Genomic DNA, 27,905 nt, shown 5'->3' with positions numbered 1-27,905 from the left:
CTATACATGCATAAAGCAAAGATTCTATACTACAACAACTAAAAATAAGTTTTTTAGTCAGTAATATCGAAATAGCAGCTGCCTTTGGAGCTTTTGATCAGCTGTCCTTCAATCTCAACCCCCTTTAACCACTTAATTTGCTAAAATTGCTACATGCCTGGAAAGGTGACAATATCTATGTGTTACTTACCTTGATGAGTGACTGCCATATGGACATTTAAATTTACTCCTAAAAAAATTCAATGGCGGTGTGTGTGTGAAATGACTATTGCTGAATAATTAAATGTGTTTTATTTATGGAAATATTTTCCAGATCTCTAACTTTCCAATTTTTTATCAATATAAATGGCATCTCTGTATCTTAATTCTGATTTTCCAAGAGCGTCAATTAATAATTCTGATTGTCCCTGGAATAGAGATAGGTCAACCATTCTGCCATTCTGGTTGAGTTTAAGAATGTTCTTTTTTATCAGGACTTTTACTCAAAATTAAGATATTGAGCAACCAACTTTTTTGCTTGTGTATTTGTTTTGCTTTGCATTAGTTTGAAATTGGAGTCACAAAGTAAGTAAACAAATAAGCAAAATATAGCATTAAAAACTGCATCCACAAGTAATTTGGATGTCAGGATTCTTGTGTATGAAATCCTCTCTGTTCTTGCTACTGAAACTAAATTTGAATGAGAAAGGAGATAACGGCTGCACCAAGGGTACAAAGAGTTTGCTTGAAAAATAAAATTAAAATAGATTTAATCTGTGACTTACTATTTTACTATTATCAGTGTATGCTGCAATTTGTTGTCAGATAGCAAATATCATGCACCTATATAAATATAGCAGAAAGGCAAAAAAAAATTCTAAGCATAGGATCTGAAAGCTAAATAACTTCAGGGCAAGTATAGTAATATATTTGCTACAATCCTATGAAGAATTCAAATGTACATAATAAAATCAAAAGTGAAACATTGTGTTATAAGGTGAGGTGAGATGAGATATGAGACGACCTTTATTGTCACTTTTTCTGTAAACAGACCAGCACACATTAAAAAAAAAATCTTATGCTTGCTCTCAAAAGAAAATAAGCCGAAATGTTGAAAATGCACCCAAGCTAACAGCATAATATGGAACCAAATGCTTTATTCAAGTTTGTATTGCAATGATGACACAGCAGTTTCTCACCTCCTTGTTATTAAATCTATCTACATCAGTGGTGGGTTTCAAAAATTTTTAGAACCTCTTCTGTAGGTGTGGCCTGCTTTGTGGGAGTGGCTTGCTGGCCATGTGACTGGGTGGGAGTAGCTTGCCTGCCATGTGATCGAGTGGGAGTAGCTTGGCAGTCATGTGACTGAGTGGGCATGGCCAACTTGTAAAGTGTGGTGAAACTCACTTAACAACGCTCTTTCTTAGCAACCAAAATGTTGGTTCAGAAACTCTGGCATTTGAAGTATGCAAGTCTTAAAGCTGTCAAGTTACAAGACCCTTGCACCCCTAACCCTTTAGAAAAAAAACTCCAGGGGTGATCAAACTTTACAGCTTTAAGACTTGTGGACTGTATATAAAAATAGGTAAATATGTTAAATATCATAAAAATGTATAGATAAAATGACATAAGGATTGTAATATATGGTAAAGAGAGGAAAACATACATAGATACGACGATGTAACATTGTACAAACTGTTGATATAAAGAGTGTAATATGTAATAAAAAGACAAAAACAATAAAAAAAAAAGACTTGTGGACTTCAACTCCCAGAATTCCTCCTCTAGTCATGTTGGCTCAGGAACTCTGGCATTGAAGCACATAAGCCTTAAAGCTGCCAAGTTACAAGACCCTTGCACCCCTAACCCTTTAGAAAAAAAAACCCATGGGTGTTCAAACTTGACAGCTTTAAGACTTGTGGACTTCAACTCCCAGAATTCCTCCTCTCGCTCTTCATCTTGATGATTTGCGGACGGACAGGGGGAGGGAGCTGGAACCGGTTCTAAACGGCACTGTAGATTTGTGGAACCTCTTCTATAGAAGAGGTTAGAACTGGCAGTAACCCACCCCTGATATACATGTAATACATTTTAGACTCTAAAGAACAAACATTAGCAAACAAAATAGATAATAGTGACACTCTATATATGGATTAGCCTTTAGTGGTTGTTAGCCCTCCAAGTTTGCCTCATTTTCTCTTTTGATCACACTGCATCTTCCTCCTCAGAAGATGCTCAGCGCTGGAAGAAGACTTCCTTGCCTCAAAGGTTGCTGCTCCCCCCAATGATTTCACTGCCAAAAACGCCAATCACTTTCAGAGATTGCATTCAATCTCACACCCTCTATGCAATGCCACACTTCTGCTGCTGGCACCTTCAACGGAAACAGTCTGAAGCAACGCAGACTCTCCAGAACAACTTTATCAATATCCTCTGTTGTTAAGTATCTCCAAATACAATATAGATTGATAGTCATATAATAGTTTGGTAATACAATACACCTTCTTGACACAATTTCCATAGATTCACTCAAAACAGATGGCATTTTCATTTCTAAAACCTGAACACTCTTGTGAGTCGAAGCAGCTGTGATGAAGCAAGGCACCGCCATTTTAGAATCAACGCAGAACACTTTAATCGACAGTGAAATTATTCAAGCATTATTTATTCATATGCCCTACCTTTGCTATTAAAACTATGGAGCATACTATCATACTTTAATAAAAATACAAAGGTTTTGTATCTTACAGGATACACATAAGGAATAGTTGGTAGGATTATAAATATTCTAATTATTGACAGAAGAACATAATAGGACAAAAATATCTTTCTGCGGACAGTACAATATGGCACAACTAGAAGAGATTTGTTTAAATTTTGGCAATGAGATAATTATTTTCTATCCCTTCCCCAATTGGTGACAACTCTTGTAGTGATGTATAACCAAAATGGATTGGGTAATATAGCTAGTGTAACACAATATTGTGTTGCCAATGTGATCATGGTTAGTTCCAATTACATCACAATCAGATTACTGAATTGAAATATGTCTTGCAGGAATAGTGAGTTTAGATGAACAGATACAAAATCCTTAAAAAACTGAGAAGGGATTTGCATCCAATTTGGATGCAAATGGTGCCTGTTAGGTAGCTGAGCAGGTTGCTAGATTAAATACTTACTCAAGATGAAGAATAATTTTATAAGAAATAGAAAGAAGCTCCTATGTGTTACAACTTGTATCTTTATAACTAAAAGTATCTACAACAGGACTGTTAAATTCTCAGACTGCGGGCCAGATGTGTCAGGCAGTGGCCACGCCCAGGCCCAGTTTAGCGAAGGGGGGAAAAGTCCCAATACCTCATGTGACACCACCATGACGACATGAGTTTGACATCCCTGATGTACAAGGATCTTGCTTTTTATTAGAAACACAGAGAAGACTATCATAGAAGGCAAATCAAGGGAATAAGATGCTCTGTATTACTGTGCTGGTATTTTATGGTAAAATGAATTTATCCCACTAATAGGAAGTTTGTTTACATTTTATTTTAAAGTAAGTTAATTTTTCAATTAGTCTCACCAAAGTGAGAGTTTAACTACACTTTCTCAAGAATTAAGACTTCTTAGTTCTAGATATTGGTATAATAGTGATTTGACACTATGTGTGTATAAAATACTGAGGGAATTTGATTATTTCAACTTCTTCTGAATATCCTACTGAGATAGCAATTGTGATTCATAACAAAATTGCCAATTGTTGAATTTTACTCAATGTTCCAGATTTTTTTTTACTCATGAGAGATAAGAGAACTATCTAACTAATAAGAAAACTCTCCAAGTCTAACTAATTTCAGTAATGTCACAAGTTGTTACTATTTTTTATTGAATTAAGACAGGGGTGTCCAGACTTGGGAACTTTTAAGACTTGTGGACTTCAACTCCCAGAATTCCCCAGCCAGCATGGCTGGCTGGGGAATTCTGGGAGTTGAAGTCCACAAGTCTTAAAGTTCCCAAGTTTGGACACCCCTGAATTAAGATATACTAAAACAAAAAAAGAGGAAGTGCTGCCACCTGTCTACACCAGGTGGCAGCACTTCACTGATTATAAAAATTAATTTGGTGAGATGAAGCTACTATTTCATGGGGATTAGAAAATGCCAGGGAAGCAGTTTAAAGTGGCCATTAGAATATCCAGGAAGACAATGTTGTTTGATTTCCATCCTTGGACTCATAGGAATGACTTGTATCAAGGATTTTTTATCTTGGTTTTATCTGGCTTATATCTGACTCTGTCTGATCCATAAAGCTAAGAAGAGAGTCTGGTCAGCACTTGGGTGGAATATCACCAGGAAATCCAAGGGCTATAGACTATATCCGTGATGGCAAACCTATGGCATGAGTGCCAGAGGTGGCATGCAGAGCCCGCTCTGTGGGCACGCGCACCATCACCAGCTGGTCTTTGCGGGCATTGGAGCGCCGGAAAATGGCCTGAAAATGCCCCCCCCCCCAAAACAGACCATTATCTGGGCCATTTTTAGGCCACGGGGGGGGGGCATTTTTTAGGCCAAAAACAGCACAGAAAACGCCCCCCAAAAGGGCCAAAAAACAGGCATGAACACTGGCGAGCTGGTCTTTGGTTTTCTGGCGCACGCACGCACATGCATGCACATACACACACGTTTCTGTTTGGGCACTTGGTGCCGAAAAGATTTGCCATCACTGGACTATTTGGTAAAGCAAGAAGAATGTTCTAGGAAAAATCAATAGCAAACCTATTATGTTGTCTTTTAGGCCCCTAGAGGGGACATTTTTCTAAACTCACTATGCATTAGGCATAACTGAAGGGAAAAGTTATTATAATGAATGGTTAAGCAGAATCTAGACTAGCTTGGAGAGCAAATTTGGTTTTAATATAAATTAATCAATACCTAATTAATTGACTGGTTCTAGGCCACTAAGAATTTCAAACCATTAATTTGGAAGTTTGTTAACTCAGAAAACCCAATTGTTACATAATCAGGCCTGGTTTTTTTCAATATCCCTGAAGAATTTGGCTCAAGTTAACTATGGAAGAAACTGATTCCTCACAAAATGAAATCATTCACAATATTTTAGAAAAATTGCTCTTGTTTTAATTCTATTTTAATTGTAATTGTTTTCCTTTAAGAAATTCTTCTAAGAAATTCATATGCCTGATAATTACTGACTGTCAATTGGTTTTACTTATTAAGAGCAGTAAATGCAATTATTCTTGTCTTTGTTTTTAAATCTTTCTGGACAGAAATGTTGCTGAAGTCTCTGGGTGGCAGCTTGCATGAAGCTATACAAAACACACACTGGATTAATGAGGGATTGTTATGATTTCAAACAACAGGGAAAAGGTAGCTTTTGCATTGTTGACTCAAGGCATTAGGAAAAGTTTGTTTTTTCAAGCTTAGTATGATTTCCTTGAGCGGGTGTTAAGCAGCCACTCCCAGCTCCTTTGCAGACAGTTAGGTTTCCTTCCTCTCTTTTCTTTTACTTATATGAAAAAACAAAAGAAAACATAAAGCCCACATTTAAACCTTTAAATCTTTTTAAATATTATTTTCATGACAAATTTAGAAAAAAGTTAGTGGAAGTCTGGAGTGCATTGAAATTGGTCTGTTCATTAATTTTCATGGAAATGGGTTTTGAACAATCCAAGGAAGGAATGGAATGACTTAGTTAAGAGTTGGTTTGTGTGTGGAACAACAAGCAAACTGCTGTAGTGGTAGGTTATCCTTTCCACCAGCTGCTCTTCATCTGTAGTTTGTTGGCTGCAGAAGTACCATCTGCTCTCTGAGCCCCACCAAGCAAAGCTGAAAGATGCCAGAGACTAACAGCCTTAGTTCCTGATCCAAAGAGGCAAGGGAAGAACTCTTCTGCCAGACCATGGAAGAAGACCATTTAGAATCAAGCAGGGTGGGCTTACAACAAGGAAAGTTGGCCAAGGGAAGCACAAAAACCATGAATGTTGGATTGGTCAAAGACCATTTGAGGACAAAATGCTCTGAAAGCTTAGGACATTCTGGAAAAGATGATCAATAATGAGTGATGTTGTATATACTCCCCCTTTTCCAGTACAGCCTGAACAGTCAGAAGGAATAGACTGAGTGAAATGATCACGAGTATACTCATGCTAGAAAAGTATCTACAGCAGTGATGAAGGTCCACAAGCAAGAACCTGAGGACATGTATATAAAGATGCAACTCTTGGTCTTAACAAATGGCAGTTAAACCACTGTCATCAGTGAAAATAGAAACAAGCAGAAACAAGCAAGTAATTACTACATTTAGACTGGCCTATTTGAACTAACTCTTCTAATTTGGGGTGGGGGGATTAAGGCACAGTTTCAGATCAAAGGGAACTCTCACTATTTTCTTATTGTTAAAGGAAAGAAAGCTGCATCTTTTTTCTCCTAAAGCCCCAATGTAGCCTCCATTATTAATATCACTCTTCTTGTGTCATATACTATTTGCAACAGAAAAAAATGCAGTATCAGGGTTTAACTTATGTGAAAATCGGCATAAACTTCTCCAATAGAAAAATATTACAGTTTTTTTCTGTTTTTAAGTCACAAAGAAAAAATATCTAACAGTTGGTGGGCTGTCCAGATTTCTTAAGACATCAATAGAGCTAAATAACCATGTTAAATCTTTAGATAAATAATAATCCTGAGTGCAATCATAGCAAGTACAGAATTTAGTGCCTAAAATGTGATTCAAAAACAAGCAATATTTTGAGTTGGTAAAAATTATCACAAAATGTGATGTCTATTAATAAAATAGAAAGAGTAAGGTTCTACATTTAGGCAACAAAAATGGAATGCACAGGTACAGTATAGGTGGTACCGTGCTCAATAGTAGTAACTGTGAGAGGGATCTTGGAGTTCTAGTGGACAACCATTTAAATATGATCCAGCAGTGTGCAGCAGCTGCCAAAAAAGCCAACACAGTTCTAGGCTGCATCAACAGAGGGATAGAATCAAGATCACATGAAGTGTTAATACCACTTTATAATGCCTTGGTAAAGCCACACTTGGAATACTGCATTCAGTTCTGGTCACCACGATGTAAAAAAGATGTGGAGACTCTAGAAAGAGTGCAGAGAAGAGCAACAAAGATGATTAGGGGACTGGAGACTAAAACATATGAAGAACGGTTGCAGGAACTAGGTATGTCTAGCTTAAGAGAAAGAAGGACTAGGGGAGACATGATAGCAGTGTTCCAATATCTCAGGGGTTGCCACAAAGAAGAGGGAGTCAAGCTATTCTCCAAGGCACCTGAGGACAGAACAAGAAGCAATGGGTGGAAACTAATCAAGGAGAGAAGCAACTTAGAACTGAGGAGAAACTTCCTGAGTTAGAACAATTAATCAGTGGAACAGCTTGCCTCCAGAAGTTGTGAATGCCCCAACACTGGAAGTCTTTAAGAAGATGTTGGATAGCCATTTGTCTGGAACGGTATAGGGTTTCCTGCCTAGGCAGGGGGTTGGACTAGAAGACCTCCAAGGTCCCTTCCAACTCTACTATTGTATTGTATTGTATTGTATTGTATTGTATTGTATTGTATTGTATAATAGCTACCATAGTGGGTATGGAACAAAAAAAAACCCTTCTATTTAATTAGAGGATAAATGGACAACATTCCTATCTTCTAATTCAGTTTTCTTCTTTCAGGGCAGTTGAACTAGTTTCCAAATAACATTTCAATGTTTAAAAAATGCCTATTCTTATAAATAAAGATACTTTCTATATACTTGATTGGCACTTTGCTTTGTAATTACATTCATTTTTAATTGCAGATATCTTTAAAATAAAATCATAAGAAGTCAACAAGATTAATCAAAGGAAACTTCCACAGGTATTTTGGAATGACAAACCCTACTCTCCTTATTATCTGATGGAAAGTTCACAAACCAAGGACTACCTGCCATACTTATTTTCCTTTTTGATTATAATAAACGTGTGTCATGTGGAATTAATATTCTTTTCCAGTTATGCAGATTAAACAATGCTTGGATTCACTTCACATCCTGTAGCAACAATGGAAATGAACACACCCAACTCTGACTCATTGTCTTACAAATCCATGATTGTTCTGTGTTAACTTGCTCTCTTGACTCCAATTGGATAGGATTAGAACACTTCTAATTTATTTAATTGCTTTCATTTTCTTTTCCTCAGTCACATTGCAAGAAAGCTAACTTTTGCAAGCAGACTGATATATATTCACAACTTTTTAATTCCTTCAAATGTTGAACTTTGGGGTTTTTTCCAGAACATTTTTTTATCTTTCCCCAAGAAAAGATGGCTTTAGGCAATTTTCAACACTCCCTTGGCTAAACTTTAAAAAATTGCCCTTAAAAAAGTAAATAACAAAAAAATTGAAATAGTCCCCAACTGCTGAGACAACTGGGTTTATTATTTTTCTTTCTGAACCATTTGTAGTTGACAAATATGATCAAAATATAGATCCATATCAGCATGCAAGTCCTGTGGGAAAGAATTTAATGTGAGTGGAGGAAACTATGTTTAGAGCTGCCTCCCGTTTTACATTCAAGCATCTAAGTCAGGGGTGTCCAAACTTGGCAACTTTAAGACTTGTGGACTTCAACTCTGCTGGCTGGGGAATTCTGGGAGTTGAAGTCCACAAGTCTTAAAGTTGCCAAGTTTGGACACCCCTGATCTAAGTGAAATAGAGCCATTTGGGCTAAGACTATCTAACGGCTTTGGCAATCTGGGTTAAGTAATACAGTGCATTTTAGATTATTCTGAACAATAATTTCCAGCAACTTAAGCAACACAGCAGATGGCAAAAATTTGTGGGAGTTAAAAAAAAATCTGGAGGACACCAGGGTGTTTATTTCTGCCTGTGGCAACAAAAGTGTCAACAGAGTATTAAGACAGGAAGCGCGAAGCCTAAAGGAATAGATTTTCTTTCTATTTCAAAGGAACAGATGGGGAAACAAATTACAATGAACAGGAATTAAAAGTAGTTGATTAATGTAAAAAGCACAGTGCCTGCTTTTTTGTGGCAAAAAAATTCAAATCCCTTAAGTAGAAAGCTTTCTAATGTAAATCAAGCCTTACAAAAACTAAATTCAATATTATTTTAGAATATAAATAGATTCTGCTTAGTATTAATCCACAAGCCATAGTGTTGGACTTCCTTGACGCCATGTAAATTAATATTTACAGAAAGCTGCATCAAACAACTTATTTAACATTGTATCTCCATAGGTCAACAATGTATGAATCAGTTTTTAAACTGCAAAAAAAAAATCCCTCAAAAAGCAACAATGTCTTTCATACCTGATACATTTCTAATACACTTCTCTATTGTTTTGCAAATATTCCAGTGTTCAAATTCTCCATAAAATTCCCACAAACATTATTTATTTTATAGGGCAATCAGTACTGTTTTAATTGTATAACTATTTTCAACCAAGGCCACTGCATTTGATTAATTTATTTGAGAAAAATGATTTAAAAATAACCATAATAATAATCATGTATGGAATAATTCCTTGTTCAAAATTGGCAGATAGCACCTATAAGATACATGTGCTATGTGGTCTATTTGAAAATTAAAAATTAAAATGGTAGTTCTTAAAAGGTTGAGTTTTGGTGATACACCCTGGACAAATATAAGTCACTAACAAAACAAAGAATTTCCAACTATAACTTTTACCAATAGATTCTAAAATTAATTGCTTTTGCTGCATTTTTGCAGTAAAATATTTATTGCAAAATATTTTTTCAGTGAATGTAAATATGGAAACATGAAAAACAGGATCAGATACATCAATTTTTATTCTTATGTTTGCAAATTCAGTATCAATCAAGTTCAAGAAGATGGCCATGAAATAGATCTTTCAGCTAGATTTACTATATTACACAAATACAAAAGGCAGCAATTCATGAAAAATGCTATCAACCAAAGCACCACAAGGGATATTTATTTTGCATGTCTTGGTATCTATCCAAGTTTATCTAAAAACAAAAACAATGTGATTCAAGAAAGCAATCTTTGAAACAAGCAAAAAAGAAACACTTTTGAACAGCATTTTTAATCACATAATGAAACCATATATTTCAACGAACCATATATTTCAAGATAGGATAAATATCAAATCATAAATTTTCAACAAATGAGATTAGAATTAAGTAATTTCACTACTTAATTAAAAGACTATATATTTCAACGAACCATATATTTCAAGATAGGATAAATATCAAATCATAAATTTTCAACAAATGAGATTAGAATTAAGTAATTTCACTATATAATTAAAAGACTATTTATGAGTCTATAAGGATAGCCCACAGAATAGTTCCGAGGGACATACCAAGGTTTCTCTGCTTTTATCTATTGCATTGTCAAATTGCTTGCTTAGAGATTTGTTTGTTTACTGCTCCTTATATTGCTGCAGTATGAAAGTACAACCTCTATCTGAATTTGAACCAAAGTGTATTAGAGCAGAATTTCCCCCCAAGAATTTGATATGAAGAAGTTTCCAACCAATATCTCTAGTCATTGACAGTTTGGTTTAGTGGTTAAGGCATCAGGCCAGAAACCAAGACATTGAGTTATCTAGTCCTATCTTGGGCATCAAAGCCAATTAAGTGATTTTGGGCCTGTCATTTTCTCTCAGCCCAATTCATCTCACAGGGTTGCTGTTGTGGGAAAAACAGGAAGAGGAAGGGATATTAAAGATGTTATTTGCCTTGGGTTATTATAAAAATAATAAAGGGGGAATATAAATACATATTCTATTATTATTTTTCAATCAGCAAGCTTGGATTAAATGGTTTTGTACTGTTCTCCAGGATCTCAAACTCTGGAACAAAGCATATAATAATCATAAACATTTTTACCACAATTATCATGATTTTAAAGTCATCAGGCAAACTGCTGCTTTGTTGAGTCTATCTAAACACTTGGCTAGATCTTGATTTACATGAAGGACTAGAAAGGGAACTTAACAAATTTGGGATCATACTAAGCTGGCAAGAATAGTCAACACCTTAAATGATAGGCTCAAGAGCCAGATGGATCTTGACAGACTTCAACCCTGGGCCCTATCTAACAAAATAAAATTCAATGTATCTAAAAGTGAAGTCTTACATTTAGGCAAGAAAAACCAAAAGTACACATATAGACTGGGTGAAACTAGGCTTAATAGCAGTAACTGAGAGGAATGGAGATGGAGATCGACATGGGGTCATCATTGACCATCATGCCATGGTCTACACTCAAGCGGGCTATCCCTAGCCTGAAGAAGCAGCATCTACATACCCCAGACATCCGCCTTCGTGATTACCAGGGGAACCGAGTCCCTATCATGAGCCAGGGCACCTTCTGGGTGCAATTCAAGAAGTACAGCAGCCAGCTCCCAGTGGCAGTGGTCAGCGGTGACCTGCAGAGCCTCCTGGGGCTTGACTGGTTCAAAGCCCTGGGCCTAGAAGTGACGGTATCAACGACGTGAAAGACGAGAGCGATGAAGCGATTTTTAAGGAGTTCGAGGATGTCTTCAGCACCGGTCTGGGCAAGTATGTGGGGACTCCAATCTTTTTTAATATAGCCCCAATAAGGCTAAAACCCAGGAGAGTAGCTTTCGCTCTCCGCCCCAAAATTGATCTGGAAATTGACAAACTTGTAGGCCAAGGAATCCTAGAGCCGGTTGATCACGCATGCTGGGAGACCCCTATAGTGACCCCTGTCAAATCTGACGGGTCTGTCCACATCTGCACAGACTACAAATGCAGAATCAATAAGGCGCTACAACAAAGCGCTTACCCTGTACCCATTGTACAGCAATCTAGGCCCCGGCAAAGTATTCGCTAAATTGGACATGGTGCAGACATACCAACAATTGCCTGTAGATGGCACTACGGTGGAGGACTAAACCAATGTGACGCACAGGGGTGTATTCAAATTCCACCACCTGCAATTTGGAGTTAGTATTGCCCCTGGATTGTTCCAAATTGTCATGTAATGGCTTTTGCAGGAGATTCCTGGAGTCATCCCCTATTTTGATGACATCTTGGTATCGGCTGCAAATGAGGCGCAACTTTTCAAACGTTTGCGAACAGTTTTGACTAGAATTAGAGACAAAGGCCTCCGTCTCAAAAAAGAAAAATGCCAAATTAGTGTGCCAACTACCCTGACATCAACTGGGAAACAAACTCTGCACCAAGTGGAAGATCCAACAGGTTCCTAACAAACCTAGCAGACAACTTTGTTTTCCAAAAAGTAGAGAAGGAAACAAGGGGAGCCATATTGGACTTAATTCTCACTAATAGAGAGGAAATGATAGAAGGTGTTGAAGCCATAGGAACCCTGGGGGCAAGTGACCATGCAATATTGGAATTCAACATTATGCAAACACAAGTAGTAGAACAAAGTCAAACTAGAGTCTTGGACTTTAAGAAAGCTAATTTCAATAAACTTAGAGAGTGCTTGGGAAAAATTCCATGGATGAGAATCCTCAAGGGGAAAATAACTCAAGAAGCTTGGGAAATTTTGAAAAATGAGATTACAAAAGCCCAGTCTAGCACAATACCAATGAAGAAGAAAAATAACAGCTCCCAAAAGAAACCAGCATGGCTGCATAAAGAACTATCTGACAAACTGAAAGACAAAAAAGATAAGTATAAAAAGTGGAAGGAGGGAGACATAACTAAGGCAGAATATCAGCAAACAGCCCGAGCCCGTAAAGATGAAGTGAGGAAAGCTAAGGCTCACAATGAAGAAAGGCTTGCCACAAAAGTAAAAATTAACAAAAAAAGCTTCTTCCAACATGTTAAAAACAAGAAAAAAGTTAAGGAAACAATTGGTCCATTGCTAGGAAAAAGTGGCAAGAAGGTGACAAGCAACAGGGAGAAAGCAGAACTATTTAACTCATGTTTTGCATCTGTCTTTACACAAAGAGATAAAACAGTCCAACCTATCAAAAGCAGCACCAAAAAATCAGATTAGGAACACAAATTGAAATAGGGAAGAAAATGGTAAGTGAGCACCTGTCTACCCTAGATGAGTTCAAATCACGAGGACCGGATGGATTACACCCCAGGATTCTGAAGGAACTAGCAGACGACATCTCAGAACCACTGAATTATATCTTTCAGAGATCCTGGAACACCGGGGAACTACCAGAGGACTGGAAAAGAGCTGATGTGGTTCCCATCTTCAAAAAAGGGGAAAAAATAGATCCAGGAAATTACAGACCTATCAGCCTGACCTCAATACCAGGAAAGATTCTGGAAAAAATAATCAAGCAACGAATTTGCGAACACCTAGAAGCAAGCAAAGTAATAGCCAAAAGCCAACATGGATTTGTCAAAAACAGATCATGCCAGACTAATCTTATTGCATTCTTTGATAAGGTGACAAAATTAGTGGACCAGAGGAATGCCATCGATATAGTTTACTTGGACTTCAGTAAAGCTTTTGATAAGGTAGACCATAACCTACTACTAGATAAAGAAGAAGAATGTGGGTTAGACAGCATCACCACCAGATGGATTCGTAACTGGCTGACCAACCGCACTCAACGTGTAGTCCTCAATGGAACTGCATCTACATGGAGGGAAGTATGCAGTGGAGTACCCCAAGGCTCTGTTTTAGGCCCAGTACTCTTCATCAATGATTTGGATGAGGGAATAAATGGGGAACTCGTCAAATTTGCAGATGACTCCAAGCTGGCAGGAATAGCCAACACTCCAGAAGATAGGCTTAAGATACAGAAGGATCTTGACAAACTTGAACATTGGGCACTATCTAATAAAATGAAATTCAATGGTGAAAAGAGTAAGGTTCTATATTTAGGCAACAAAAACGAAATGCACAGGTACAGTATAGGTGGTACCTTGCTCAGTAGTAGTAACTGTGAAAGGGATCTTGGAGTCCTAGTGGACAACCATTTAAATATGAGCCAACAGTGTGCAGCAGCTGCCAAAAAAGCCAACACAGTTCTAGGCTGCATAAATAGAGGGATAGAATCAAGATCACGTGAAGTGTTAATACCACTTTATAATGCCTTGGTAAGGTCACACTTGGAATACTGCATTCAGTTCTGGTCGCAACGATGTAAAAAAAATGTGGAGACTCTAGAAAGAGTGCAGAGAAGAGCAACAAAGATGATTACGGGACTGGAGACTAAAACATATGAAGAACGGTTGCAGGAACTGGGTATGTTTAGCTTAAGAGAAAAAAGGACTAGGGGAGACATGATAGCAGTGTTCCAATATCTCAGGGGTTGCCACAAAGAAGAGGGAGTCAAACTATTTTCCAAGGCACCTGAGGGTAGAACAAGAAGCAATGGGTGGAAACTAATCAAGGAGAGAAGCAACTTAGAACTGAGGAGAAATTTCCTGACAGTTAGAACAATTAATCAGTGGAACAGCTTGCCTCCAGAAGTTGTGAATGCCCCAACACTGGAAGTCTTTAAGAAGATGTTGGATAGCTATTTGTCTGAAACGGTATAGGGTTTCCTGCCTAGGCAGGGGGTTGGACTAGAAGACCTCCAAGGTCCCTTCCAACTCTACTATTGTATTGTATTATTGTATTGAATCTTTGAATCTTAGTGGACAACCAATTATGAGTCAGCAGCAGCTAAAAAAGCCAATGCAATCCTAAATTGTATTAACAGAGATATTCAATCAAGATCAAGTGAGGTACTAATACCGCTCTAAAAAGCCTTAGTAAGACCACACCTAGAATACTGCATCGAGTTTTTGTCATCACGGGGAAAAAAAGATGTTGAGACTCTAGAAAGGGTGCAAAGAACAACAACAAAGATGATTAGGGGATTGGACTGTAAAACATATAAAGAATGGTTACAGGAACTGGGCATGGCTAGTCTGGTGACAAGAAGGACCATGGTAGACATGATAGCAGTCTTCCATTATTTGAGGGGTGATCACAGATAGCAGGAGATCAACCTGTTTTCCAACGCACCTAAAGGCAGATAAGGAATAATAGATGGAAACTGATCAAGTAGAGATTCAATCTTTTTTAAAAAAATTCTGACAATGAGGACAATCAATCAATGGAACTGCTTGCTTTCAGAAGTTGTGAGAGCTTCATCACTGGAAGTTTTCAAGAAGAGACTGGGCTGCCACCTGTCAAAAATGTTGCATCTCCTGGTTGGGGCTGGACTAAATGATCTATATTGTCCCTTCCAACTCTGTTAATCTAAACGGAGTTGCTTAAAGCTTTTGCCTCTACAAATCATCAAGTCTTCATTTGCACCACTGCAGAAAATCAAGACAGTTGACGTGCAGAACATATTTTACCTGTTAAAATGCATCACTATTGCTTTGGGTATGAATTTAAGACAAATCTGATTGAAGTACTTTAAATTTAGAATAATTCTTGACCCTTTAACTAAGATTGTTAGCAATGAAGTAAAGTTGGCAGAAACATATTTTTGATGTTACATGCACCATATCAGTAATTCTGATTCAATGTTGTAAAATTTATACTCCAGTCAAATTAAGAAATAAATATATGCTTCAGAATAAATTATTATTCTGTTAATAATATTGCTTTTATTTTGAATTAGTAGTCAAAGCAGTTCATACATCATTTCAGAAATCAAGCAACAGCCCTATAAAATATGCTAACAAGATTATTTCTATTCTGCAAATAAGAAAATTATACATTTTTGCTTCTAAGATCGTTTGTACAAAATTATTAACTTTAATTTATCATTTATTTTGTTAACCACTATATATCATTTTTTATATTCTAATGTTGATATTTAGAAAAATAGCGTTATTTTTATTTTTATTTTTCCTTGAAAGGTTTAACAACAGTATTGTCCTTTCCAATTGGCATCCAGTGCTTGGAGCATATGATAGTACACAATTGTAGACATTGTTATGAAGAACTCATAGAATTATTGAACACACAGAGAAAAACAAGGCCAAACGATACTCTGCCTATGCACCATATTAGTTTGCTTTTAATAATTTGCATGATCTTCTCAGTATTGATTATATCTTACTGCACTCTTCAGAAGGAAGCTCTAACATCTTCAGAAGAATTATTTGAAAATAAAATTTCTGCATCAAACCGCTCTAACTAATCTATTAGCTCTACCATAAATGATAAACTTCAAATCCATGAAGCAAACAGCACCTCAGGGGATATTCAAGGTGTCAGTTTATAAGCATTTTTTATTTACCTCAGGTATGTATGAAATGATGTAAGAGATGATTAATTCTCTACTGAACCTCAAAGACTTTGTGCATGAATATACACAGAAAAATATATAATTGCTCAATGTTCATCTAACATCAGTCAAACTTATTTAGTGTATGTGTGTGTATATATATATATATATATATACATATATATATATATATATATATATATATATATATATATATATATATATATTAATTATATGGAAACATGCAAATGAGGCTCATCAATGCAACAGGAGTGTGTTCATGCATACACCATGGTATGAGGATAGAAATTATTCCATATGAATACTAAGAGACAACTAACTACCAAAGTGGGCATTACATGATTTCTTAAGATAGCACCATAACTTAAATTAGTATTAAAATAATGTTTTCCGTTTAAGCTCTTTCAGTCCCTACTACCAAGACCATAGAATTATGAATATGCAATCTAAATGTTTAACATTAATTGCTGAACACAAGTGGTACAGTAGACAAGATGTTGGCATAAAAACCATCTAGTTTTCCTTCAGACATAAAAGACAGGCTGGTAGCTTTGGGCCAATCATCCTCTCAGTCATACTCACTTTACAGAATTGTTGTTTATAGTAGGCAGGACTATTAGATATATTCTATCAACATGTTCCAAAATAAAGGTTGGATAAAAATAGCATTAAATGCAGCATCTGCATTAAAAAAGAGAATACCTAAGATACTGTCAGCTTTCCCAAGTAAACCAGACAGGAAAAATATAGATATGAGCCAATTCAACTTTACTGTAAGGCTACATTAACAGAGTGTTGCAACTTTGAAAGTGCAAATATCCCACTTCTCCTTAACAGCCTGTTAAGGAGAGAAAGAGACACTACACCCATTACTTGGCTGTACAGCTTATTTTACCATTTCCTAGGGAGCATTTTTTTCATCCTATTTCTCTTTCTCACATACCAGTAGAGATGTAAGTTATCTGTTCACAATATTTGACAATGCAAAGTGCTGGTGGCATTACTCACAAATGATGCATTCATGTGCAACATCAAGCCAACAACCATGAACAACAAACCCTACAAGCTGGGCTGATACAACTTACTAGGCCAAAATCAAACAAAAAACTTAGTGTAGTGTAAAGTGTAAAGCTAGTTTACAGTTACTTGAGTCAGTCTTTTATTAGTCTTTTATTTTCAGCTCGGGAAATTTATAGTCAGTTTATGAAATGAGGAAACCTGTAGTAGTGGCAATACTTTTATTTTCCCCAAAAGAGGCAGAATTTCATTTGGAGTTAATGGAATTGTGTTTAATCCTATTCTGTAGTTATTGGGATATAATGACTTGTTTCTTAAGTGTAATGTGAAATACTTTGTTTTAATTTGCCCATAGAATTCATTTTACAATTATGTTTTACCAAATTCAATTCAGTTTTCTCCAATTTCTAAAACTTTCAACAGTGTTTAGATATTATGGAAACTGAAATCCAGGACATCTAAGGGAAAACATTTTGGGAAATCTGATCTATCTTCATTATATGTTAAGATGAAATCTACTATAGGGGCTACATAAAGCATATACCGTGTTTCCCCGAAAATACAACATGTCCTGAAACTAAACCCTTGCGACATTTTTCGCGTGCGCAAAAATATAAGCCCACCCTCGAAAATAAACCCTCTGGACAATCCCTCCCCTCCGACCAGGAAGCACCGCTCGCCGACCTAGCGGTATCCCGAAGGCACCAAGCCACGGGAATAAGGTGGGGGCAAAGGCGCTTGCGTTGCTTGGTACTTTCGGGGTACCGCTAGGTCAATCAGCGGCGCTGTGTCCAGCTGAAGAGGGGGGGTTGCTGGGCAGCTGCTCTCTTGCAAGCGGGCTTCCGAAGAGCCGGGTACAGCCTCAGGGTCGAATGGCTGTGTTGCGCTGTCGCAGCAGCAACGCAGCAGCCATGAGGTGACCAAGCTTATGAGCAGCCGCCCGGCAACCTCCCTTTCCAGCCGTGCATAGTGCCACTGACCGACCTAGCAGTACCCGGAAGGCACCAAGCAACGCGAGCGCCTGTTCGCCGCCCTCCGCCTCCCGCGGCTCGGTGCCTTCGGAATGCCCCTAGGTGAGTGAATGGGGCTCTGCATGGCTGGAGGGGAGTTTCGCAGCGGCTTTTCCGCTCCCCGCTCGCGTGAAGGGCATCTGCGCTGCTGGCGCCGTCCGCCGCTTGGGTTTTTTTTTTCAAAGCACGGAGGATGGATGCCGCTCTGGAAGTACGCTCTATGGTTGTGGGCTGCAGATTGTACAACCATAGAGCGTACTTCCAGAGCGGCATCTATCTATCTATCTATCTATCTATCTATCTATCTATCTATCGACAACACTTGTATTTTCACATGGACTTTTCCTGTCCATTTTTCCTACTTACATAAAAGAGCAAAACTATGAGCATACAACTATACAGTATTTCTCTAAAATAATAGCCATACACATTTTAATAAATAACTTCTGATAGGTTCCTTAATTTATAGTTCAACAGAACCAGACTTAAAACATTTTTCAGTTTACCAGCTCATTGTCATATATATTTGAAACATTTACTTTTTACTTATCTCTTCCTAGAAATATTTTATTTAGTCTATTTCATACCTTCCTCTCTGCTCAAGGCACTTGAGGCAATGTGCAACTGAATCTTCTGTATTCATTATAATATATATTTCATTTAAAATATTTGTATTTCATGCTAAATATATTAGTGACAAACCCTAGTTTTTAATTGTTAAAACATATGTACTTTCATACACAAATAACTAAAAATATTATTTTTTCATGCTACTAGAAGCTGACCAACAAATGCAGGATTTCGTTCTCTTATTAATACAGTAATAAGTGCAGCTGCTGAATCCATGGTCTCTTGAAGCTTTAGACTTTCCTGAAAGAAAAGGAAAAGTTTTAAAGAATGAGATACATATCTAGAATTTTAATATTATATAGACCGCCCCCTCTCCCAAAAGGGACTCGGGGCGGTGTACAGTCCATACAGAATATAACAAAATACAATAAAAATTAAATATGTACAGTTGGCATGGAGGAGGTTAAAATGCAATTAAAAGAACTGTACAAAGCTATATAAATATAAGTTTTTAAACCCCTAAAATAGACACAATAAATTAAAAAAACCCTAAAATAACCAGTAGATAATACATTTGCCAGGAGGGACAGTTGTAATTATGCCAGGCCTGCTAATCGGAACAGGTGAGTCTTCAATTTTTGCCGGAAGGAGCGGAGGTCAGTAGTAGTTCTAATGTCGGGGGGGAGGTCCTTCACAACAGCAATGTTTGAAAGCAAGTCCCTAGTTCAGTATTTCAGTTCTGCATTTTGAATGTTCTTAGATTGATGTGGACATAATTGCTTCTGAAATCCAAATTCAATTCACAACCTATGACTACATTTTTCTAATTATTGTGGATTTTTTTTCATTTGTAGTGAATAAATTTATATACAATAAATTATCAGATATATCAGAATAGGAAGCATGCCATAAATAATTTGTTCTTAACATGCTAAATATTTCACAGGATCATCCAACAGCTGATTCTTTCTGCAGTTATTGCTGACATTTTATATTCCAGCTTATAGATGATATGAAATATTGTTACTCATTAACAAAACCTGAACAAGGAAGGAAGGTTTTAGTAATTACAAACTCTCTTTCTATGTTCAGTAATTGGATGCTATTGAACTATTTATCAATTATTGATATTTATTAGTATTAATCATACTATTAATACAGTTCAGGAATTAATTAAACATTCCTGAATTGTATTACCAGTAATATTATTTAAATTAATGTTTTCTGACATGTATATATCAAATACCATAACTTCTATTATAAACTGCAAATGAAATATGAAAAAAAGAATTGGAATCCTGCCAGTATAATTAGTATAAATTCATATTACAAAGCTTGAATCTGCAAAAATAACTATCCTTCCTGACTTTCTCCCTGGCTTCCCATAAGTAAAAAATTAAAAATTGGGAAGCCAGAAGGAGGGAGGGAGGGAGGATGGATTTTTTCTGATGCTCTCTGGCAGCTTCCCACAAGGAATCACAATGGGGAAGCGTCATTCTATGTCTCTGTTTAGATAAGCAAACATCTCTGAAATAATGACCCAATGGGACATGGGTTATTTAGTGATAGATAGGAACTATCTAGCATTAAAAATCATATCATTTTCACCATCCATTGTTATGTTTAGATTTCATTCGGAACTACACTGGTGGTTTTTTATTAAAATGTAGCAAAATATATTTAAATATATCTAATATTTCTGATGCACATGCCCACAGTGATTGCCCCCAAGCTGAATATATTTAAATTTCATAGTTTAAATATAAACTTCTGTTATCAAAGAACATTCATTAATCTGTCTTTAGGAACAATATCAATTCTAAGTAGAAACATACACTGATTAAATGAAGTCATCTTACTAGAACTAACCCATAATCTATGCATCATGGCTTCGTAACTAAATTGTAAATCTTCCTGTTAGTTCAAATTAAATTTCAAAAGAACAGCAAGATTTGTTTTGTTAAGTCATAAAATAATAACTATAATTATAGGATCTACAAGTTTTTATTATATGTATAATAAACCAAATCCCAAAGAAATATCAATTAAATTTACAACTTTGAACCAAAGTGATTTAAGTGATTGAATATGGTGTCTGGGGTTAAGATTAATGCATTTTTGAATTCAGTAGGAAGACAAAATTTACTTGGATTAAATTTAACAATACTTAAAATAGAGCCACAGGAGTCTCTGGAACTTAAATTATACTACTAACTTGAGTTCTATTTATTTCAAAAGGTTCACTCCAATTACAATTAAACTAATTTAATTTCTTAGTAAAAATCCAAATAAAAATATTTATGGTCTTAAAGTTATAAGCAATTCAAGTAATAAATTAAATTACTAAAGTTGAAAAAGTATGCTCATATCCGTGAAAGTAAAACTTATTAAATCAGAGAAAACATGTAAGACTGCACTAAAATGCAATTTATTTCCATCCATGTAAATACTGCATCAGGTACTGAAATATATGGAACAATGTAAACTCTACATTTATATGCCATAGGCTATTATCCTCTGCTTGCTCGGTAAAAAATGTGCATGAAAGCATTATTTCAAGAAGAATCTTTTACACTTTAAAGATTGAAGTACACATATTATCAGACCCTAACCTTCTTTTTTACAAACCCTGGAATATCTGGTGGAATGCAAGAATCTCAAATTTCAAAAGCACTATTTTTCATAGATTTGTTCAAAATTAACTATTTAAGCCTTTCATTGGAACCATGAGGATGAACTATTACCCTTAAAATATTCTAGAAATGTGATTTCACATGTTATAATCCTTATAAGCATACATATTATTTTTTTCCTGAATACCTAAAGAGAACAAATATTTATTTTCTGAACAGTATTAATAATTCTAAAAAAACCAGCAAGCGTACAAATAAAATCACTTTTTTAAAAACCTTACTAGTGCTATCCAGAAAGGGGAAACCACCACATGTATAGAGTATATGTATAAAGTGTAGACAGCAATGTTGTATATAGAGTGACAGAAGTAGGACAACACAATTCTTTGCTTTTTGACAGCAACTATATTTTGCATCTTCATTAGGTGACAGCTTGAACTTCAAGCCTAAACAGACGTATCAAAAGCAACCTGATTTAAGAAAAACTAGGAAGGCAAAAGCATGAAGTATATGTGGATATTTGTGGGAAGAACCATTAATAAAAAAGCTGGAAATAGAAAATAATTTTTGCTTTTCATATTATGTACTGACAAATCTTGTTTATATTTATACTACTATTCAGCATTGCAAAAATCTTAAAGAGTATTGGTTTTGATGAAAAGGAAATTACACTAAACAAACTAAAAAAAAAAACCACTCTTTAAAACAAAGTCAAGAAAGGCTTTAATGACAAGATACATTTTATTGAACAGTGGTATTTCAGCCAAATAAACATACACTCTTTCTAAATTAAATAATGGCATGCTTATGGAGCTTTTCTTCAAAATTGCTAATTATTCAATTCTTTAGCAGAGATTTTATTCCTAAACAAAATAGCTATTCAACTATAACGTCCTGCTTTTCTACACTGTTCCTCCAACTGCCAAAAGCATTTTCCAAATTTCTCTTTTAATTTATTTCTTTGCTCTGTTTAGTAATTACTTATTTTAATTGCAATGAAAAAATTAATAAAGAATTGTCAAAATTGCTTTGTGAAGGAGTGTTGGTTTATGTCAAGATTTCATCATTAAAATTAACTAAGCATGATTTAGCTAAAAAGAATAACTTGCCTTACAAATTAAAACAGAAAACTGATATACGGCTCCATAATTTTTCTTCCACCAAATACAAGTTTGGAGACCAGGAGAATTTCATGAAAGAAGATATACATTTTGTAAATACTGTATATCACAGAATTATAAATGGCTTTTCCCACTATTTCTACTTCTATTACCAGAGATGACTTTTACAGATTTTATCTAGGAATTCTGAATAATAGAATAAAAGTTAGAAGGGACCTTGGAGGTCTTCTATACCCTGCTGAAGCAGGATACCTATCACTGTCCAGTCTCTTCTATCGGTAATTGTTCTTGATATATATTGGGAAGGAACCAAATATATCATATCTTTGGGGAAGGCTTTCTAAACACACATAATATATATACATAATATATATTTTTTCACAGAATACTTCATTGGCTTTATTTTGCATTGCGTATTACATCATTGCATCTGCCTCTATCTGTTTGTAGATATGTATATATTAATATTATATTCTACTTTAGAATAACATATTCTATTTGGGGAAAAGGAAATAAATATCATTCTTGAACACAGGTATGAGCAGTCATAAAAACAGATACAATGGGTACAGCCAAGTCTTGTCCTCTGAGAAAATTAGTGGAATTCAATGGGATTTATTTCTTGGGAGGGTTGCTTAGAATTTATATGAACTTCAAACTTCTATTGGGAATTTGTCCTTTCTGGAAAAGAGATGACTACTATTTATATATCAAGTATATATTTTTAAATATATTTTACTTTATTCTTGTTCGCTGAAAAATGCTTTGAACATCAGCATTGTCAGGATGCATGCATGAGCAGGTAAATGAATGTCTTATGTCAATATAAAGTGTTAGAACTTGGGCAATAAATTTATAATTATAAATTAGGACAAAGTGAAGATCTATTACCTGTTACTGTAATTATATTAATAAAATCACTGTTGACTGATGAAGATATGTGATATTTATGCTTGAGGGTTTGTAAAGGAAAACTTACTGACGGTCAAAATATTTGAGCAATTGCATTTTGGTTTAGATTTTTACTAGAAAGTATAATTTTCCCCTCCCCCAAATTCCACTTATATAACGTTTAGCATTCTTGTACATAATTCAGCAATGCACTGTCATCTGATTTACTTGCTCACAATTATATTTTATCGAAGGTAGCGATGATGTAGTATGCATTATATACAATTCAATGCAGGTAAACCATTTTTCAATTAAGTTAATACAGTAAGGTGATACCTTATTTCTCAATAACCACAAATCATAGCCAAACCTATAAACTATATAGGTTTATTTTTCAAAAGACTGATGGTCCCGGACGTATCACACCAATCACATTTATTCTACCCTGCTTACCTGAAAATAAGCCCTCCCATATAATTAGCCCAATCGGGCTTTTGAGTGCATGCGCTAAAATAAGCCCTCCCCTGAAAATAAGCCCTCGCTGAAAATATTGCAACACAGCAGCAGCATGAGGTGACCATACTTGGCGCCTCCTGCATCTGAAAAATTATAAAACCTCCCCGAAAATAAGCCCAAGCGCTTATTTCGGGAGGTCAACAGAAAATAAGATCCTGTCTTATTTTCAAGGATACACGGTACATGTAAGCTATATTTGTAACCTTTTTATTAACACAAGGATTCTTGTTTTCGAATGATTCCAAGCTATTTTATGCTTAGAACAATCCCCCTTCTAACTGCAATATGGAATGATAAATTTGTATATCACAGGTTTGGTTGTGAGATGGTACCAGCCTGGTTGAAAATATTGTGCTGGCTAATATGACTGCTACTAAAGTCAAGCTTCTGGGCTACCTGAGACCTCTACTACCAGGCCTTCCACGGTTTCTACTTGTTAAATTTTTTTCACCATCACACATCAGACTTTCATTCCTATTTCTTCTAATTCTCCATTGCCTGCTTCTCTCCTATAATATATCTAGGACTTTAGTATTTCTTATTCTTTTCTTCCTTTTTTATTTATATGAATGACTACTTGCCACCTCAATCACAGGCAGAAAAGCTTAAGCTTCAACTGGTAGGAAGTATGGGTGAAGTTCTGGGCACCTTCTCAAAATATGCCTATGGCACCTTTATCACCCACCTCCACACACACACACACACACACACACACACACTCCCTAGCATCAGCTCACAGCTCTCCTCTGTAAAATTGTAAGCCAGGAACTTCAAACTCTTTACACACTGCCTTTATATGATGTCCACTTAATGACCCACATGGACTTGGGTTTATGATAGTAACCACTGCCAGGACTGCTGTTGCTAAATGACGTGGTCATGCGATGTCTTGCTTTACAATTGCATTGTTTAGCAATGGAAAGTCCAGTCCCAATTGCTATCATAACCCAAGAACTACTTTTGTATGTTACGAAAAACTGATACAGATTTTTTTTTCTCACTCATTGTAACACATACCTTTTTATACTGTATAAAGAGACCATAAAGTAAAATATTTTTCTTTTTAACTTCCTTTGCAAGTATAGTTAAACTTTCAATTCCACTGTTAAAAGGTGTATTTTCTAAAGTACCCATATTTACCTGCAAAGGAAAGACACATACAAATTATTAATTATCAGAATTATCATTATCATTTTCTATAGATACAAGGGGAAAGATGATTGCTATTTAACAGTTGACCAAATATTTTTTTGTCTGAAATATTATGTACATGTTACTTGCAATTGTTAGCATGCTAACCAGGAAATAAATGCAAAGATTAGACTCTTCTAAACAAACATGCAAGACTGAATCCTATAACTTATCAGTTCTTTTATATATTGTCCATCTGAATTTTAAACCATTGCTTTTCATATGGAATAAGACGTTAAATAAAATATCCAACAAAATGAAAAACCCTTTTCTCGAAGAGCAATAAATTAAAAAACCAAGTAACTAGTTGAATAATTTTGGTTTCCTTTTTACAAGATCTCTTACTTGTTACCAAAGTCACAATAATTCTGAAAAACAAAATATTAATGTATTGCACCAGACTGATAAAATATTTTATAAAGCTGAAGAAATTTTACCTACCAAAATGAGAACAACAGGGTACAAAACTGAAGCACCTGTGTTTTCAAGTTTGTCTACCAGCAGTGAGACTTCATCAAAGCCAGGCAGTTTATTCTAACAAAAAAAGAAATAAGATTCATTTTAGAAACCTGAAATATATTATGTTCCTTTTCTTTTAGAAATATGGGAATTTGCCATGCTAAATCAGTTCAAGTATATTCAGTACATACCTACAATGAATTTAAGGTAGTATTAAGATTTAAATCTCTCTTTTTCCAAGTAAATATGGGAGTTTTTTCTAGACTTTCATATATCCCTATAATATAGATTATTAACCTGTTTATAAATTAGTTTTCCCATTTTGTGACCATTCTGAGCCATAGAATCAGAACAGCTGGAAAGAAACATAAAATGCAATCTTCTTAAGGTCACTTGTATAATCAAAAAAATAAAAATAAAACATTCATATTAGAATCATGGATCTAGATGAGATGTCTTCAGCATCATGAACACACCACCTACACAGTCTTTTTAAGAGCAATTTGTTCAGAAAGTTATTTTAAAAGCTTCAAATAATTTGGATCACAATAAATTTGCCCAGGTAAGCCAAATGCAAACATGTTTTTTTAAAAAAAGTTAAAATTGCTAATAGATTTGATGTCTTCCCATTTGTGATGAATTAGTTACACCCTCTGATACTGAAAGCACATATTTTGAAACTTTATATCTCCCTGCTACTGTTGTGCAAAACATTCTGAATTCAGAATACATATTTCCAGTGCACAGACTGTTGCTATTGCAAAAACAGTTTTTTCCAATCACTTTGAAAGTGTTTCAAGCTCATATTAGCCTTGTTTCAAGTTTGGAAAAAATTGAGCTCAAAATATTTTCAAAATGATCAACACAACTTATTTTATTCTAAAATGCATCATATCAAATTTAAGCTATATTGCCACACTTCTCTGAATGTAACAATTTGGTTAACATATATGGTAAAAAACTTTTAAGTAATATTATGTGGCTAAAATATTGTTTTTAAAATTATGTAAGTGGTCTTCCCCCATAAACTATTATTTACTTTCTGTCATACTTACTTTTATGCAAATAAAGTTGTAGTACTGTCCTAACAAAATATTTTGTAGATTGTCATTTTTATGAAGAATGATTGCTACATTTTTAACATGCTGAAAAGAGAAATAAAAATTGTTTAATAAATTCATTACTAAAACTTTTTAGTAATGAATTGCTAAAACTGCATTTCTCAACTGACATACGAATTGTTTACTGAAGAATATAGGGTATTATTTGCATGATTTAAAAGTAATAATTAATAATTATTCAAAGGAAAAAAGAATAATAAAGTATCACACTGCAGAAGAGAAAAAGCATTTTGCAGACTGCTTTCTGATCAATTATTTCTTTATTAAACAATATATGTATATAGCCACCCAAAAAGCATGTAAGAAATATTGCAGAAAACCTGTGATATTATAACTGTGATAAAACCTAACAGAGGTGATAAACTTGTTCAACACAAAGAGTTATTGGCCAACAGCAACTTTTATATATTGTCTTTACATGTTGCTGAGAATACTCACTTTCACGTGATTCTTCATTTTTTCATTAAGCAGAAATCCCACTTGCACAGCATCTTCCTCTATGTCAGTAATAATGCAAACTTCCTGTGATATAGTGTCTGACAAAGACAATTTCAAAAAAAGAAGAAGAACAAAAAGAAGGGGAAGATTCATTTTCTTTACTATTACCTCATTTACAGGATCCTTTCGTTTCCCTACATAAAATCACTGTGTATATAGAAAACAGAATGTTGTTTATGACAACCATTAATATTAATGACATTTCCAGGCTTAAAATCTTGGCTAATCTTCTGAATTTTTATAAGGGATATTATGGATTGTTCAAAATAAATTGTAAAAAACAGTACTAGGAATCAAAATAATATCTGTTCTCGGCATGGCTGTTTTGTCTTTCATTCATAAAACTGGTTGCTACTCTTGGATATTCAAAAGACAGCTTTATATTTCACTGTTCAATTGGTTATTCACTTCTACATTAGACAGATTCTAGAAGCTACTTTGTAGTGGACTTTGTTTTTAAACTGTTTTTTATATAATAAGATATAAATGAGTTTACAGGGTACAATAAAGTTGTTGGTTTTTCTTTTGTGTGCTTCCAACTGTAGATAAAAACAAGGGATTCAGTTGCTTTATTTAACACACAATATTATACTTATTCAATCATTCAACTACAATTTGTTTTTAAGTTTTTGTACACAGAAATTTTACTGGCTGTCCAATGATTATCCTGAATT

General features: G+C 35.2%; 1 protein-coding gene across 2 annotated transcripts in view; it reads right to left on the bottom strand.

The window, feature by feature from the left end:
- Positions 1–18,552: 18,552 nt before the first annotated feature.
- Positions 18,553–27,905, bottom strand: part of CRPPA (CDP-L-ribitol pyrophosphorylase A) — a 54,168-nt gene continuing 44,815 nt past the window's right edge. For both annotated transcript variants that reach the window (XM_081932282.1, XM_081932283.1), the window contains exons 6-10: positions 27,172–27,269; positions 26,668–26,757; positions 25,595–25,687; positions 24,980–25,102; positions 18,553–19,101 (exon numbers count right to left, since the gene is read on the bottom strand). In XM_081932282.1, coding sequence (XP_081788408.1) covers positions 18,997–19,101; positions 24,980–25,102; positions 25,595–25,687; positions 26,668–26,757; positions 27,172–27,269 — 509 coding nt within the window. In that variant the 3' untranslated portion in view covers positions 18,553–18,996. The remainder of the gene's footprint in view (positions 19,102–24,979; positions 25,103–25,594; positions 25,688–26,667; positions 26,758–27,171; positions 27,270–27,905) is intronic.

Source organism: Natrix helvetica (assembly GCF_964273705.1).
Source record: "Natrix helvetica genome assembly, chromosome: Z".
NCBI lineage: Eukaryota > Metazoa > Chordata > Lepidosauria > Squamata > Natricidae > Natrix > Natrix helvetica.
Note: the sequence above shows the minus strand (reverse complement) of the source record. Positions and strands in the feature narration are given on the sequence as shown.